The following is a 16,580-nucleotide window of genomic DNA, read 5'->3' as shown; positions in this document are numbered from 1 at the left end:
ATATTTAAATATATATTTATTTAAATATATATTTAAATAAATATATATTTAAATAAATATATATTTAAATAAATATATATTTATTTGTATTTATTTTTTAATAGATTTTACATAAACTATTATTTGAGCGATAATTTATTTTTTCTCTTTTATTTGCATCATCTAACCAACCAAAGACTACAGAGAAAAGAATACCAAATAAATGAATACTAATGATGACAATAATTATAATTATCATCATAAGTAAAAACTCTAAATCCTCGTTTAAAACATAAAGTTATACTTTTTTTATCCAGGATTTGTTGTTTATCTTTATTTCGCTTGAGTTATTTTCCTTTCTGTGTTTAAAAAATAATTCTGTTTTTAAATGACGTTTTTATTTTATTTTTACTGTACTACATTTCCCATGAGCAGTAGCGCCAGCGTCTCAATCACGTGACTGTCACGGACCGTCACGTGCCAACATGGCTGCCTCTGTCTCCAGCGAACACTTCGACCACTTGCAGCTCCTTCTGAAGGTTTTCCTCTTTAATCCTCAGGTTTATGAACTGTACAGCCTCTGAGCTGCAGCGCGACGTGCTGTGTCATCTTCCAGCGGTTTGAGTAAAACTGACTTCTGTTAAAACACGGATTAAATCAGTCAGCATCAGCAGGATGTAGCCTGTAGTCTAATAGCAGGGTTTATCTTTATGCTATTATTTAGTGCCATTTACCTGCTGTATGTTATAATATCACACTGTAGAATCCTGTGTACTCTTGTTCTGGATGTATTGTTACTTTATGATTTATTATGCAAGTGAAAGCTGCGATCACTAAACCAAATGTTTCCGGTTCCTTATCCTCTGTAGTTTACTCTTCCACATTTTAGTACTACATTACATGTATCTGTCAGCTGTAGTGACCGTGCAGGTTCGCTTTACTCATACAAAATACAGTAAACTAGTGAATCATGATGCGTTATTATAGATACTGTATCTATAATTATAGATATAATTATATCTATAATTATATCTATAATTATATCTATAATTATATCTATAATTATAGATACAGTATCTATAATTATAGATATAATTATATCTATAATTATATCTATAATTATATCTATAATTATATCTATAATTATAGATATAATTATATCTATAATTATAGATATTATAATATCTATAATTATAGATATAATTATAGATATAATTATATCTATAATTATAGATACTGTATCTATAATTATATCTATAATTATAGATACTGTATCTATAATTATAGATACAGTATCTATAATTATAGATATAATTATATCTATAATTATAGATATAATTATAGATATAATTATATCTATAATTATAGATATTATAATATCTATAATTATAGATATTATAATATCTATAATTATAGATATAATTATAGATACTGTATCTATAATTATATCTATAATTATAGATATAGATATAGATATAATTATAGATACAGTATCTATAATTATAGATATAATTATAGATATAGATATAGATACTATATCTATATCTATATCTATAATTATAGATATAGATATAGATATAGATATAGTATCTATATCTATATCTATAATTATAGATATAGATATAGATATAGTATCTATATCTATATCTATAATTATATCTATAATTATAGATACTGTATCTATAATTATAGATATAATTATATCTATAATTATAGATACAGTATCTATAATGATCTAAAGGGACTCTGAATTGATGTCTGACTTGTTCCCCTTTCAGCACCTTGAATAGTTTTTTTAAATAAACATGTTGTTGTTGTTGTTGTTGTTGTTTCTCTGGAGGCTCCGTCTAAAGACGCAGTGAGAGACGTCTGTGTCCAGAGTCACCGAGGGGGGGGGCGCCGGCTGACAGAGACCACTGCAGACACACTGAGCATCCCCACTGCACAGGCTGCACAGGTCTCTCACTCACACACACACACACACACATACACACACACACACATACACATACACATACACACACACACGCCATGTGGTGCTCCCTCTCCCGTAATGTCTTAGTGCATGTCAATGGTCTGCAGAGGCTAGGATCCCTGTGTTCCTCCAGAGGGAGTTTATCATTACATTCTCTGATGTTATATCAAACTGTGTGTGTGTGTGTGTGTGTGTGTGTGTGTGTGTGTGTGTGTGTGTGTGTGTGTGTGTGTGTGTTGTGTGTGTGTTCCCCCTGCAGCTGGTGCACAGTCTCCATGTTTTGTCTCATCACGTCCTCTTCCACGGCCTCTCCTCTCCGGAGCAGATCCTCGCTCTGTTCCCCGACTCGTTCCACAGCAGCCTGAAGAACCTGATCACCAAGATCCTGCTGGAGAACAGGTAACACTAGCACACACACACACACACACACACACACACACACACACACACACACACACACACACACACACACACACACACACACACACACACACACACACACACACACACACCGTGGGGAGTAATCTGCCTAGTGTTTGGTATACAGAACATTACTTCACTTTCACATGTCATAATTGTAACTAATTGGCATTTAAAGGGTTAACATTGTAAAAACACATGAATATTTGGTGCTTTGATCAGTTCTGAAGTTGGTGGAACTACTTAATGGTTTTGCACAAGTAACATCCCAGATAACAGATGGCACACAGGACGAGGCGAATCCCCACCGGGCTTTTTCAAAGCCTCCAGCTGAATGAAATGTTTGGGTTGATACCTCTTCCTCTGAAGGTGCTCAGACATGTACATCATTATCCACAGGAAGTGACATCATGTCTCTCTTTTTCAGTCCAGCATGGAGATCAGAAGCCCTCAGTAAGCAGAGTGAGTCCAGAGTTTGTGTGTGTGTGTGTGTGTGTGTGTGTGTGTGTGTGTGTGTGTGTGTGTGTGTGTGTGTGTGTGTGTGTGTGTGTGTGTGTGTGTGTGTGTGTGTGTGTGTGTGTGTGTGTGTGTGTGTGTGTTAATTATTAATAAATTCTTTTTAGATCTTTTGGTAATTATATATGTGTGTGTGTGTGTGTGTAGTCTCCCTCCCGCAGCTGAAGGAGTTGGACTGGACCGTGAACATGGTGACCGGCTCAGACTCTCTCAGCAAGATGTCCGTCCCGACCTGCCTCGTTCAGCTCAAGGTGGGTACCGACCTCTAGGTACCGACCTCTGAGAACCGACCTCTGAGTACAGACCTCTGGGTACCGACCTCTGGGTACAGACCTCTGAGTACAGACCTCTGAGAACCGACCTCTGAGTGCAGACCTCTGGGTACCGACCTCGGGGTACCGACCTCTGAGAACCGACCTCTGAGTACCGACCTCTGGGTACCGACCTCTGAGAACCGACCTCTGAGTACAGACCTCTGGGTACCGACCTCGGGGTACCGACCTCGGGGTACCGACCTCTGAGAACCGACCTCTGAGTACAGACCTCTGGGTACCGACCTCTGGGTACCGACCTCGGGGTACCGACCTCTGGGTACTGGCCTGTCTGTGAGGTAGTTGGTAATCCAGGAGATGGTGGAGGCGTCTACCCTCATAGCCTGCAGCTTGTCACTCAGTAGCCATGGCTGTATCGTGTTGAATGCCCTGGAGAAATCAAAGAGGGTGATTCTCACTGACCTCCTCCTCTCTGACCCCCTCCTCTCTGACCTCCTCCTCTCGGACCTCCTTCTGTCTGACCTCCTTCTCTCTGCCCTCCTCCTCTCTGACCTCCTCCTCTCTGACCTCTTTCTGTCTGACCTCCTCCTCTGACTTCCTCCTCTCTGACCTCCTCTCTCTGACTTCCTCCTCTCTGCCCTCTTTCTGTCTGCCCTCTTTCTGTCTGACCTCCTCCTCTCTGACCTCCTCCTCTCTGCCCTCTTTCTGTCTGACCTCCTCCTCTCTGCCCTCCTCCTCTCTGCCCTTTTTCTGTCTGACCTCCTCCTCTTTGCCCTCCTCCTCTCTGACCTCTTTCTGTCTGACCTCCTCCTCACTGCCTTCCTCCTCTCTGCCCTCCTTCTCTCTGACCTCCTCCTCTTTGCCCTCCTCCTCTCTGCCCTCTTTCTGTCTGACCTCCTCCTCTCTGATCTCTTTCTGTCTGACCTCCTCCTCTCTGCCCTCCTCCTCTCTGACGTCCTCCTCTCTGCCCTCCTCCTCTGACCTCCTCCTTTCTGCCCTTTTTCTGTCTGACCTCCTCCTCTTTGCCCTCCTCCTCTCTGACCTCCTCCTCTTTGCCCTCCTCCTCTCTGACCTCCTCCTCTCTGACCTCCTTCTCTGACCTCTACACTGCCTTCCTTCTCTCTGACCTCCTCCTCTCTGACCTCCTCCTCTCTGCCCTCTTTCTGTCTGACCTCCTCCTCTCTGCCCTCTTTCTGTCTGACCTCCTCTCTGCCCTCTTTCTGTCTGACCTCCTCTCTGCCCTCTTTCTGTCTGACCTCCTCCTCTCTGACCTCCTCTCTGACCTCCTCCTCTCTGCCCTTTTTCTGTCTGCCCTCTTTCTGTCTGACCTCCTCCTCTCTGCCCTCTTTCTGTCTGACCTCCTCCTCTCTGACCTCCTCCTCTCTGACCTCCTCCTCACTGACCTCCTCCTCTCTGACCTCCTCCTCTCTGCCCTCCTCTTGACCTCCTCCTCACTGCCCTCCTCCTCTCTGACCTCCTCCTCACTGCCCTCCTCCTCTCTGACCTCCTCCTCTCTGTCCTCCTTCTGTTTTCAGATGGAGGACCCCTGTCCGTCGGCGGAGGGGGGGGCTGTTTCCGCGGTGACGGTGGAGCTGAGCCGGGAGTCTCTGGACACGATGCTGGACGGACTGGGACGAATCAGAGACCAGCTGTCTGTGGTGGCTGGGAAATAAAGGACTACAGACAGCTGATTGGCCGGTTCCTGCGATGACATCACAGCTTACAGCCAATGGGATGTTAACACAGAAGGACTGAAGGACACTGAAGCTCCTTTCTGACAGGAAAATAACATGAAACTTACAGAGACATCAAAAGGAATCCTCTGGAAGTGATCTAGAATCAGACGAGGGATTTCTAAAGCTCCGTCTTTATTCTGATCTCATCATGAGGGGGGGGCTTCCGTAGGGTCTCTGATTCCTCCTGCAGTTTAACTTCTTCGTGTTTCTAAAATCACATTCATCCCACAGTGTTGATCTGGAACTCTTGTTTGTTATTATTTTCTTATTCTTGCTGACATTAAAATCAGAGTTGTCACCTAAAGTCTTTCATGATCTATGATCACCCTCCGTCTGAAACCACAGCCCAGTCTGCTCTGATTGGTTAGCTGGTCGGCTCTGTTGTGACTGGTCAACAGCTTAGAGATGTCCCGCCCCTTAGCCTACCACGTACAATGTGTTGGCGCGCCAGCCAATAGGAGCGCATGTTCCGTAGTGATGTCACTATGCTCCGGAAGTAAACAAACACACTTCTTGTGAGGTTATTCTGTATTTTATAAACTGATCTCAGCTTCATTATCAAAACACATTTATAAATCTCCTTCATACATTAATAATGGGCTCGGAGAAAAGCTAACTATTATTGATCAAAGGTTTTCATCAAGCCTTCATCTTGTTGTATCATCATCATCCTCACTAATACAGCGGACATTAGACGAGTTACATCTGTCCGAAAACAAAGAGGAATACATCAAAAGAAATGTTGGTTGATTTAAACAGAAACACAAACAATAAAGAATAAAGACAAAAAGCAAATGTGAAAATAAAGAGTTGTGAACACAGTAGGTACACCATGACAAATGACTGTCTATCACAACAAATACAGAAACAATAGAAACAATAGGACCATCAGACAAAACCAAGGAAAAATGAACCCTCCCACCCCCCATCCCAGGACCTCCCACCCCCCATCCCAGGACCTCCCAGGACCAATGACTGCTATCAGTTAGGATGGCTGGATCCGCTCCTTCAGTTTTTCAGCTGGCGACGCCATAAACCGACAACTCCTCAACTCCAATCACGCGTGCGGTGGACAGCTCCGTGTACACCACCTCAAGAAACGTTAGGAACCAGCAGCTCACCGAGAGCGTGTCGGGTGGTGTACTCCTCATAGCCGTAAGGCCAGAGAGGTCTTTCTGGTACCCAGTAGCCGGCAGCTGAGATAAGTCATCCAAAAGAACGACAGCCACAGACACAGGTACAGCACCAGGAGCCCCCACGGAGCAGCGGGTACGGCTTTCGCACTCTAAGGATTATTTCTCTTTCTTTATTCAACTTCATATGTCTCCGTTTTAAAAGTATGCCTTAGAGTTTGTATTATTTCATTGATTCATGACGGCTCTGGATTAAAGAAACATTCACAGACGATACCTGCTCCGTGTGTGTGTGTGTGTGTGTGTGTGTGTGTGTGTGTGTGTGTGTGTGTGTGTGTGTGTGTGTGTGTACGTTTCAGGATGTTGGCAGAACTGTGATCCCATCCATGTCCAGCTCCACTGAGTGAACACTGAAGTCTCCCAGACCCTGGAAGAAAGCAGTCGTTAATGAGTTAATGAGGTAATGAGTTAATGAGGTAATGAGGTAATGAGGTAATGAGGTAACGAGTTGATGAGGTAATGAGTTAATGAGGTAATGAGGTAATGAGTTAATGAGTTAATGGGGTAATGAGGTAACGAGTTGATGAGGTAATGAGTTAATGAGGTAATGAGGTAATGAGGTAATGAGGTAATGAGGTAACGAGGTAACGAGTTGATGAGGTAATGAGTTAATTAAGTCTTAACACGTCTTTAAGATACTGACTCTGAGGTGCGTTTGGTTTGTTGACCCTGACTTACCGGTGTGTTTCGGAGCACCTGCAGCACAGCCTGCTGCTGTCGGGGCTCTCGGGTCAGCAGGTAGAGGAAGCCCCCCCCCCCCGGCCCCGGCCAGGCTCTGGCCCAGCACCAGGGGCTCCAGGGCCTCCATCATAGCCCTCACTGAGGCCGGCTCGCAGCCCGGGGCCATCCTTTTCTTCTGCTGCCAGGAGCGAGACAAACACTCCCCCAGCCCCGAGAGAGAACCTGGGGGGGAGGATATATGGTCTCTTTAATGTATTGGAACTTCACCTTTCAGACAGTCGGGTCATTGTTGGATAGAGTACCTCCGGAGCAGGCCCGGGAACACTGCTCCGAGTTCTCCACCAGCTGCTGAGCGCTCCGCACCATCCAGGGCTGGCGGCTGTACCAGCTGCGCACCACGTCCTGCAGGGAGACACCAGCTCCATCAGAGAGACGGACAGACAGACAGACAGACAGGCAGGCAGGCAGGCAGGCAGGCAGGCAGGCAGGCAGGCAGGCAGACAGGCAGGCAGACAGGCAGACAGACAGACAGACAGACAGACAGACAGGCAGACAGGCAGACAGGCAGACAGGCAGACAGACCTGCAGCAGGTTTCTAGCGAGGCGGGTCTTCCCGGTGTAAACCAGCAGGAGGCGCTGCTGCAGAGACAGCAGGAAGTGGTCAGGAGGAGAGAGACGCTGCACCTCCACCTGCAGGGGGAGACCAGCCCGGGATCTCCCGACCTTCAGCCCCCCCACCAGACCTCCCACCTGATCCTGCCAACCCCCACCTGAGGGGGGGAGGAAGACAACAGTATGACTTATTGATTCCTCATTGACTCCAAAGGAAGTGCTGTCAGTACCTGTGGTGAGGACCTGCTCCAGGTGGAGCACGGCGTGGATCAGGGAGTTGGTGTCGTAGGTCTGTCCGGTGCAGCTGTAGACGGCAGCGAGCAGCGCCCCCGCAAGGATGCTGCTGGTACCTGCAGGAGGACGGACCATTACCCCCTGAACGCCTCCTCCTCAGAGGATTGTATAAAACAATCATAACTTCTGATGAAAAGTGAGAAATTCAGAACACGGTCTCGGATCATAAAGTGTTCATTAGCAAGATGAAAGGCCCAGATCGGGAGTTCCTCCTGTGAGAAATATAGTATAAAATGGATCTGCTCTGGATCTGGATCCTGCAGGTTCAAGTCTCACCCAGTCCCGAGCCGGTCGGCAGCAGAGACCAGCTGTGCAGCTCCACCCCCCCGCCCCACCGCTGCATCAGCTGCTGCCCCAGTGCATCCTGGGAGGAGAGAGACACCAGACCACTGCACACACACACCGCCTTCAGCAGGGCTCCTTTAACACACACACACACACACACTTTATTATATTGAAGATATGATATCAGTCTGTATGATGTAATATTCCTCCGGTACCCGGGGCGTGCGGCTGGCAGTAATCCCGCAGGTCGTCGAGGCTGTCACACGCCGTCTCCGTGGAAACACCGCTGTCCCGTCCCCCGCTCTGGCTGACCAAAAGGAGGCGGGTCTCTGGGATACGGCGGGCGCGAGCTCCAATAGGACGCCTCCCGTCTACCCTCACTGCAACGTTAGTGACGGAGCCGCCGTGCTCGAAGGCAATGGGCGGCGTGTCGCTCCAACCGCCTGAAGAACGAGGACAAAGACATGTCTCCATGCTTTAGCGTCTCTACTGGGACATGTCTCCATGCTCTGTGTCTCTACTGGGACATGTCTCCATGCTCTCTGTCTCTACTGGGACATGTCTCCATGCTCTGTGTCTCTACTGGGACATGCTCTGTGTCTCTACTGGGACATGTCTCCATGCTCTGTGTCTCTACTGGGACATGTCTCCATGCTCTCTGTCTCTACTGGGACATGTCTCCATGCTCTGTGTCTCTACTGGGACATGTCTCCATGCTCTGTGTCTCTACTGGGACATGCTCTGTGTCTCTACTGGGACATGTCTCCATGCTCTGTGTCTCTACTGGGACATGTCTCTATGCTCTGTGTCTCTACTGGGACATGCTCTGTGTCTTTACTGGGACATGTCTCCATGCTCTGTGTCTCTACTGGGACATGCTCTGTGTCTCTACTGGGACATGTCTCCATGCTCTGTGTCTCTACTGGGACATGTCTCCATGCTTTAGCGTCTCTACTGGGACATGTCTCTATGCTCTGTGTCTACTGGGACATGTCTCTATGCTCTGTCTCTACTGGGACATGTCTCCATGCTTTAGCGTCTCTACTGGGACATGTCTCTATGCTCTGTGTCTACTGGGACATGTCTCTATGCTCTGTCTCTACTGGGACATGTCTCCATGCTTTATTTTTCTCAGACTGCCTGTGCTGCAGCTCCTCTGTTCACCCTCCGTCTGAAACCAGATTCTGAGATTAGAGTCCCGCCCCTTAACGTACAATGTATGGATCTCTGGCCAATAGGAGTATGAGTATTCCATAGTGATGTCACTATGTTCTCCCAGTAACTGTAACAGTGATTAACTTTCTTTTGGTCGACTAATCGTTGCATCTCTAAAAGAAAAACAACTGAGAGACAAAACATAAGAAGGTGCCAGAAATAAAAATATAATATTCCCAGTTAATTTTCCGTTGCCTCACCTGCCAGGTCCAGTCGGGCCGGACACTCCACTTCCTGCCACTCTCCGAGTGGCGGCGCCTCCCCCTGGCCAATGGAGATGAACCTCTGCGATGACATCACCGCCCGTCGCAGCAGCACCTGTCCGGCGCCCTCGTAGTGACGCGCAGCCCGCACCAGCAGGTCCGGCCTGAAACCAGTCAGATCAGCTGATCATTGTCAGCTGAGATAAAACATGACCTCATCAGGGCGGGAGATTCAGGTTGTTTTGAAAAAGTAAATAAAGTCCCATTAATAAAGTTGCTCATAACACCAAATAAACAATAGTTCAATAAAACGATTTAGATAAATGAATAACTAAATTAAGTAATTCAATAAATAATTCAATGAATGAATACTTAACGTAAATCTACCTCACCTGCTCAGCCAATGATCTCTCTGCGCTGCCAGTGCACTGACCCCGCCCCTCAGGTCCCCCTCCTCCAACAGGAAGTAGGCGGGGCTCCAGGCCTCGTTAGCTGCAGGTCCGCTCCTCAGGCCCCCCCGCCCCCCCGCCATGCACACTAACACATCGGCGATACATGAGAGGCATCGAGCTGCCACGCCAAGCTCCGCCCCCAACTCTGACTCCGCCCCCTGCTCGCTGCTGCCTGCTGCAACTGAGAAGAAAGAAAACAGGAAGTGGATCCTAACTTCAAAATAAAAGCTTCTCAGTTAGAGTGGGTGATATAAAACGCACCATGAGGGTTAGATCACAAAATGTAAATGATGACGGAATAAATATCAAAATGTTTTCATTAGTGTGTAACTCACTGCTGTCCAGGGTCTGCAGCAGCGCCCCCTGCTGGCCCCCCTGCACAGCGGCCCTGAAGCAAGGCAGCAGGCAGACGTGACTCCTCCCCCTCAGCTCGTCCCTCACCCTCCTCCTCCCCCCCAGGAACTGCAGCTCCTCCCTCCAACGGAGCTCCGCCTCCTGACAGGTGAGTGACAGCACCTCCTTCAGAGAGAGCCTCCACGCCTCCCTCCACCTCCCCAGGCCTCCCTCCCCCCCACCCATCAGCCAGCACACCCCTCCCTCCTCCCCCACTGCACCCCCCCGGGGGGAGAGAACCGGGAAGAGACGGGCCTCCATCAGGCAGCGACGCCCCCCCCTCGCCCACAACTCCTCGGGCCTGGAGGGGGGGGGGAGAGAGGAGAAACACAATAATTAATATTTACTGAAAATGAATAAAAATGAAATAATAATAAATCAAAAGTTTTTATCTTTAAGAAACAAATAAAGTCGTACTGGATTCCTGTTCTGCTGAAGAAGAGACTCCAACTCTGGTTCAGGAAGGAGGCGCTGCTGTCATCACAGGAGACCTGGGGAGGAGGGGGAGGAGGAGGAGGAGGAGGAGGAGGAGGAGGAGGAGGAGGAGGAAGAGGAGGTAGAGGAGGAGGATTAAAATAAAATGTAAGTAAGAATGTGAAATAAAAAGACATAAGAAATGAAGTTAATAAAGTAAAATATCAAAAGAATAAAATGTAGTGGCGGCACATTTAGCCTAACCTCCAGCTGGTCCCTCGCCCCCGTCACCGTGAACACGTTCAGCCTCAGCTCCCCGAGCTCCAGACGGTGGCCCTGGAGGATGATGTCATCCACCAGCTGCCTGATGTACTGTGATGTCATCAACTCGAGACCCGACAGCAGACAGCCCGACGGGACCACCAGAGGACCCTGTGGGGGGGGGGGGGGCATTATTTAATCCTTAACAAAAACACCTTTATTACAGGGACCCTAAAAACAAGGTTTCTGAAGACTGACTGTGAAGTTGTTCTCTAAACTGTGATCCTTTATTTGAAACAAAGGATCTGCAGGCTCTTGTTGGAGTTGATTGAGATCTGATGAAGTCTTCATTGGAGTAAAAGTTTCAGCAGTTTTGAGATCGCTCAGAATTTCACTTTTCAGAATTTCATTATTTTTTTATTGATACCTTTTTTCAAAATAAGATTTCCTTTCTGAATTTGACTTTTTTCCAAATTTCAGATTTAGGTTTGTATTAAAAATGGCAAATTTTTCTCAGAATTACAAAAGAAAAATTCAGAATTTTTCGTTTTTTCTCAGAATTGTATTCATTTTTAAGAATTTGACTTTGAGTATTTTATATTGTTTTCTGAACTACATTTATACTTCATAAATGGACATTTTTCTCATTATTATTATTATGGTGTTGTTGTTGTTGTTGTTGTTGTGTTGTTGTTGTAAATATTATTGTGATTATGGTGCGTTGTTGGAGCAGCTGCAGTGTCTCAGTGACCTGCAGGTGGCAGTGTTGCACCACCGCTCCCGTCACCACGGAAACGTCTCCCTCCAGCACGCTGTTGATGACCCGCCCTCCGTCAGCCACCACACTCTCTCTCTGAGGACAGGAAGCAGGCAGAAGTAAGGATGTGATTGGTTGGACAGATATCAACAATACAGAGGAACAGGAAGTGTCACCTGGATGTGAGACAGCGTGTTTTTGTCCGTCCAATCACGGCTCAGACGCTCCACATGGCCGCGTCCAGACAGAGTCAGGTAGTCATAGCGACCGCCGGGGACGTAAACTGAAGAAGAAGAAGAACTGTTTTCACCGAGCGCTCCCTGACATCAGAGAACAGATTAATGATGGACGGAGAGCCCCACCCAGACTGAGCGCCGCTCCTCTCAGGATCCTCCACAGCGCCGCCCTGCCGCTCCTCACCAGCGCCCCCTGAGGTCCAACCGCTGAACTGCAGCCAGTCCGATCCTCGTCCACAAACTGATCCTGAGTCAGATCTGAGCCGAGGCAGCGCAGCACGTCCAGGAACAAGGAGACCTGAGGAGGAGGAAGAGCAGGAGCAGGAGATGGAACAGGAGGCGGAACAGGAGGAGGAGCAGGAGGAGGAGCAGATTCAGATTGAAGATTCAACTTTTATTGTCATTGCACAGAGTACAAGTACTAGGACAACGAAATGTGGTCTCTGCATTTGACCCATCCTAGTGTTAGGAGCAGTGGGCTGCCATTATGTACGGCGCCCGGGGAGCAGTGTAGGTAACCAGTGTCTTGCTCAGGGACACCACGGTGGGACTTGGTCTTTCGGGGACTTGAACTGGTGACCTTCCAGTTCCCAGGCCAAGCCCCTATGGACTTTGCCACCACCGCCTATCAGGAAGCAGGAAGAGGAGCAGGAGGAGATAATAATTAAAACATATTTATATCCTGTATATATAAAGTTAGTGTTATTACCTGGAGGGGCGGAGCTCCAGAGTCCATGCCCAGGTAGGTGCAGCCGTCCAGGGGGGGGGTGACGTGGGTCTGCAGCAGCTTCTCTGACACCGACCTGCTGAAGAACACCGGACCAGAAACCTGCAGAACACCGCTCATTAAAAACAGACAAATAAATAAATAGCAACGGTAAACTCTGCAGGACTTTCAGGAGAGCAGTTTGAACATCAGGAGGTGCGTCCCGGAGAGACTCTGAAATATCATAATAAAAGACTTCAGCTTCTGCTTTAAAAGGTGCGTTTGATTTACTATACAGGACGCACCAGCGGCACTTTCCCATCATGCATCACAGCCTGCTGAATCTGCTCCACCGTCCCCCTGTAGATGATGTCTCTTACATGACCCTGGGGGGCAAAACAAACGCACCCTCAGAGGAAATTTATTCAAAAACATTAACCCACAGAGGTGAAACTGAAGCAGGAGATCACCTGCGGGCCGGACAGGTAGACGCCGTGATCGGCTGCGTAGGAGATGTCGCCCGGTAATGCCAGAACACGAACGCCGGAAAAACCTTCCCACGACAAAACTGCAGCACAGCAGCAGAATTACAGAAATGTGATTTCATATTTTAGTCCTCGAGTACCGTAAGAGCTGTTAGTTCATGTAAACCGTCTGCAGAGACTAAAATCCCAGAGTTCCAGAACATGATGACATCACTACGGAGCCTCTGGAAACACGTAAATTCATTTCCATAGATTCGATTCACTCACCAAAGTCCTGAGGGAGGTGCAGGATGGAGTCGGTGCTGCAGACCCAGACTCCGGGGGGGGATCCGGGACAGACCTGGTCCCTGAGGCGAAGCAGCAGCAGGTCCAGAACACAGAGTGGAGCCTGGACCGGCCCCGGGGCCTCGGTTGGGAGCCAGCAGAACGCTCTGCTGCAGGAGCCCCACGGGAAGTCCCTGCCCTGGGGGGGGGGACATGTGTATAACATCTGCAATTACATCTGTGTATCTGTGTGTGTGTGTGTGTGTGTGTGTGTGTGTGTGTGTGTGTGTGTGTGTGTGTGTGTGTGTGTGTACACTAACTGTATGGAGGATGAGGATGTGAGCATCATCCAGGACGTCGGCCGTCACCACCTGAGGAAGAGGAGGAAGTTCTTCAGCTCTGGGACCTCACTTTATTTCTAACATATTCTGATGTTTAGACAATATAAATGTGTGTGTGTGTGTGTGTGTGTGTGTGTGTGTGTGTGTGTGTGTGTGTGTGTGTTTTCACAGTGTGTCCAGCTCTGTTGCTCAGGTGTTCAGCAGCCACCAGCAGAGCGTTCAGCGTTGCCCCCCCGCTGCCCAGCGGCTCCTGGCGGTCCCTCACCGTCAAAACCAACGCACCCTGAGAGAGAGAGCCACGCTGCTGCCGCAACTCCAGCTCTGACACACACACACACACACACACACACACACACACACACACACACACACACACACACGCACACACACAATATAAAATACTTACTGTATTTATAATTAAAGTTCCTAAATGTCAAATTTAAAACATTGGAAACCTTATAAATATCCTAATTATTATTAAATATTAAATCTATCCAAAAATGTAATCTCAATTACATCTTTTTTAATCTCATGACTTCAATAATTTTAATAAAAAGTTCATAAATCTAAAAACGTTTTTATTTTCTTAATGAACATAAATGTTTTATATATATGTGATATTTATTACATCTAAAATTATGTTTTTATTTAACAAAGGTCTCTAAACATTAGAAAATATGATAAAATATTTAATCTATATCATATTCATATTCATTTCTATGACCAAAATAAAGTTTACATTTTAATATTTAAAGATTAAAAGATACAATTAATCTGTCCATCCGCGCCCCCTTCAGGCCGATCAGCGTAACTGCATGTCGTTGCACAAAGATCACATAAATAACAAGATAACAATCCCCCACCTCTCTGGAGGGCGGACACCACTCAAAGATTATATACAGAGTAAGATGATTATCACCTCTCTGAAAGGAGAGGACGCTGTCTTTGTGTTGGCACGTCAGAACGACCACCGTCCATTGGAACTCGCCGCTGTCCGACATCTTTCCTTCTGACGGAATATAACGTCTTTAAACGCGATTAAACATCATAATTGAGACTGCAGCAACACAGGGAAGCTGTTCAACCTTTGGTAGACAAGAGGACTTCTGACAGCGGATAAACACAGGCAGGCTAGGTCGGAGTTAGCCGACAGAAAGTGAAACTAACCGTCTCTCACCGGTTTAACCTGCTGTCGATGAACAACCAAACATGAATAATAATCCAGTTAAACTAATTTCGCACGATAGGACCTGTTTTTCTTGACCGTTTCTTCGAACCGTTACTTTAGCTTTTGACCGTGCGAGCTACCGTAGGCCCGTTCGATTTTAACCTTTCGAACTCCCGATGAGGCGGTACTAAAAGTAAAGCAGTAAAGGCTGTTCAGCGGAAGTTATCTGCTTTCTGTAACGTTCCGTACTCGTTAAATATGTCCAAGAGGTTTTAGAAGTAGCCTCGGGGAAAGTTATTGACTCAGAAGTGACGATATCCTAACAAATACATCAGGATATTGATCGATGTTGCGGGCTTCTTCTTCTTCTCTCGGATAAGGGTCGGCTCGCAAACCATTTAGAAGTGCATTTACGGCCCCCCGCTGGACAAGGTTTGCATCACCATGTCATCACTCATGGAAGAATGTATTAAATAATGTGTATTATTTAATAGTGTGTATTATTTAATAGTGTGTATTATTTAATAGTGTGTATTATTAAATATGTGTATTATTTAATAATGTGTATTATTTAATAGTGTGTATTATTTAATAGTGTGTATTATTTAATAGTGTGTATTATTTAATAGTGTGTATTATTAAATAATGTGTATTATTTAATAATGTGTATTATTTAATAATGTGTATTATTTAATAATGTGTATTATTTAATAGTGTGTATTATTTAATAGTGTGTATTATTTAATAGTGTGTATTATTAAATAATGTGTATTATTTAATAATGTGTATTATTTAATAATGTGTATTATTTAATAGTGTGTATTATTTAATAATGTGTATTATTTAATAGTGTGTATTATTTAATAGTGTGTATTATTTAATAATATGTATTATTTAATAGTGTGTATTATTTAATGTGTATTATTTAATAATGTGTATATTTAATAATATGTATATTTAATAGTGTGTATTATTTAATATGTATTTAATGTGTATTATTAATGTGTATTATTTAATATGTGTATTATTTAATAATATGTATTATTTAATAGTGTGTATTATTTAATGTGTATTATTTAATAGTGTGTATTATTTAATAGTGTGTATTATTTAATAGTGTGTATTATTTAATGTGTATTATTTAATAGTGTGTATTATTTAATGTGTATTATTTAATAGTGTGTATTATTTAATAGTGTGTATTATTTAATGTGTATTATTTAATAATGTGTATTATTTAATAGTGTGTATTATTTAATAGTGTGTATTATTTAATAGTGTGTATTATTTAATAGTTAGCAGCCGTGTATTTCTTGTTTTCACACTTATAAGATGATTTATTGAATGAACCTGTACTTTCTTCAGACTTCACAATAAACTCATCGTTTACTTTGATTCATGAGTGTTAACAGTCTCTGTACTTATTAACTATTAAATCTAAGTTTAAATGATGGTCTAGAACCCACATCCCCCCGCTTGTGGGCTGCCTCCACAAATCACTACACAAAGATCGTATAGATAAGGACCCGCCCTCTCTGGAGGGAGAGTGATTCTTCAAAATGTATAAAATCACAATATAAAAATAAATGCTTCAAAAACGGATCCTTCCATTGTATTAAGATACCAGTTTCATCTTAAATGTCATGATCAAATAATTAAGTTATTTAACATGAACGTTTAGTCTATTTCTTATGTCCCAAAAAAACCCATTTGACAAGATAT

The 16,580-nt window shown here is 45.1% G+C and overlaps 2 protein-coding genes across 3 annotated transcripts; one reads left to right on the top strand and one right to left on the bottom strand.

Annotated features, from left to right (window-relative positions):
* Window positions 1–406: 406 nt before the first annotated feature.
* On the top strand, window positions 407–5,202 carry commd9 (COMM domain containing 9). 2 transcript variants are annotated; one of them, XM_063899812.1, is made up of 6 exons: window positions 407–518; window positions 1,820–1,936; window positions 2,214–2,353; window positions 2,802–2,836; window positions 3,038–3,141; window positions 4,698–5,202. In XM_063899812.1, the coding sequence occupies exons 1-6, from the start codon at window positions 465–467 to the stop codon at window positions 4,833–4,835; spliced, it is 588 nt and encodes a 195-aa protein (XP_063755882.1). In that variant the 5' UTR covers window positions 407–464; the 3' UTR covers window positions 4,836–5,202. The 2 variants fall into 2 exon arrangements, with proteins under 2 accessions (XP_063755882.1, XP_063755891.1); XM_063899821.1 differs by lacking the exon at window positions 407–518 and adding an exon at window positions 525–844.
* A 1,119-nt stretch (window positions 5,203–6,321) lies between these two features.
* LOC134875313 (L-fucose kinase) lies at window positions 6,322–15,226 on the bottom strand. Its single transcript, XM_063899842.1, is given in 23 exon segments — window positions 6,322–6,458; window positions 6,770–6,850; window positions 6,852–6,994; window positions 7,075–7,174; window positions 7,355–7,542; window positions 7,615–7,734; window positions 7,955–8,098; window positions 8,179–8,406; window positions 9,379–9,545; window positions 9,774–10,014; window positions 10,169–10,527; window positions 10,644–10,717; window positions 10,905–11,072; window positions 11,653–11,754; window positions 11,835–11,941; window positions 12,021–12,192; window positions 12,604–12,723; window positions 12,906–12,986; window positions 13,071–13,168; window positions 13,353–13,548; window positions 13,670–13,720; window positions 13,860–14,011; window positions 14,610–15,226. Coding segments are annotated over 23 exon segments (3,246 nt in total). The 5' UTR covers window positions 14,692–15,226; the 3' UTR covers window positions 6,322–6,386.
* Window positions 15,227–16,580: the final 1,354 nt, after the last annotated feature.

This window comes from Eleginops maclovinus, chromosome 2, assembly GCF_036324505.1.
Source record: "Eleginops maclovinus isolate JMC-PN-2008 ecotype Puerto Natales chromosome 2, JC_Emac_rtc_rv5, whole genome shotgun sequence".
Classification (NCBI taxonomy): Eukaryota; Metazoa; Chordata; class Actinopteri; order Perciformes; family Eleginopidae; genus Eleginops; species Eleginops maclovinus.
Note: the sequence above shows the minus strand (reverse complement) of the source record. Positions and strands in the feature narration are given on the sequence as shown.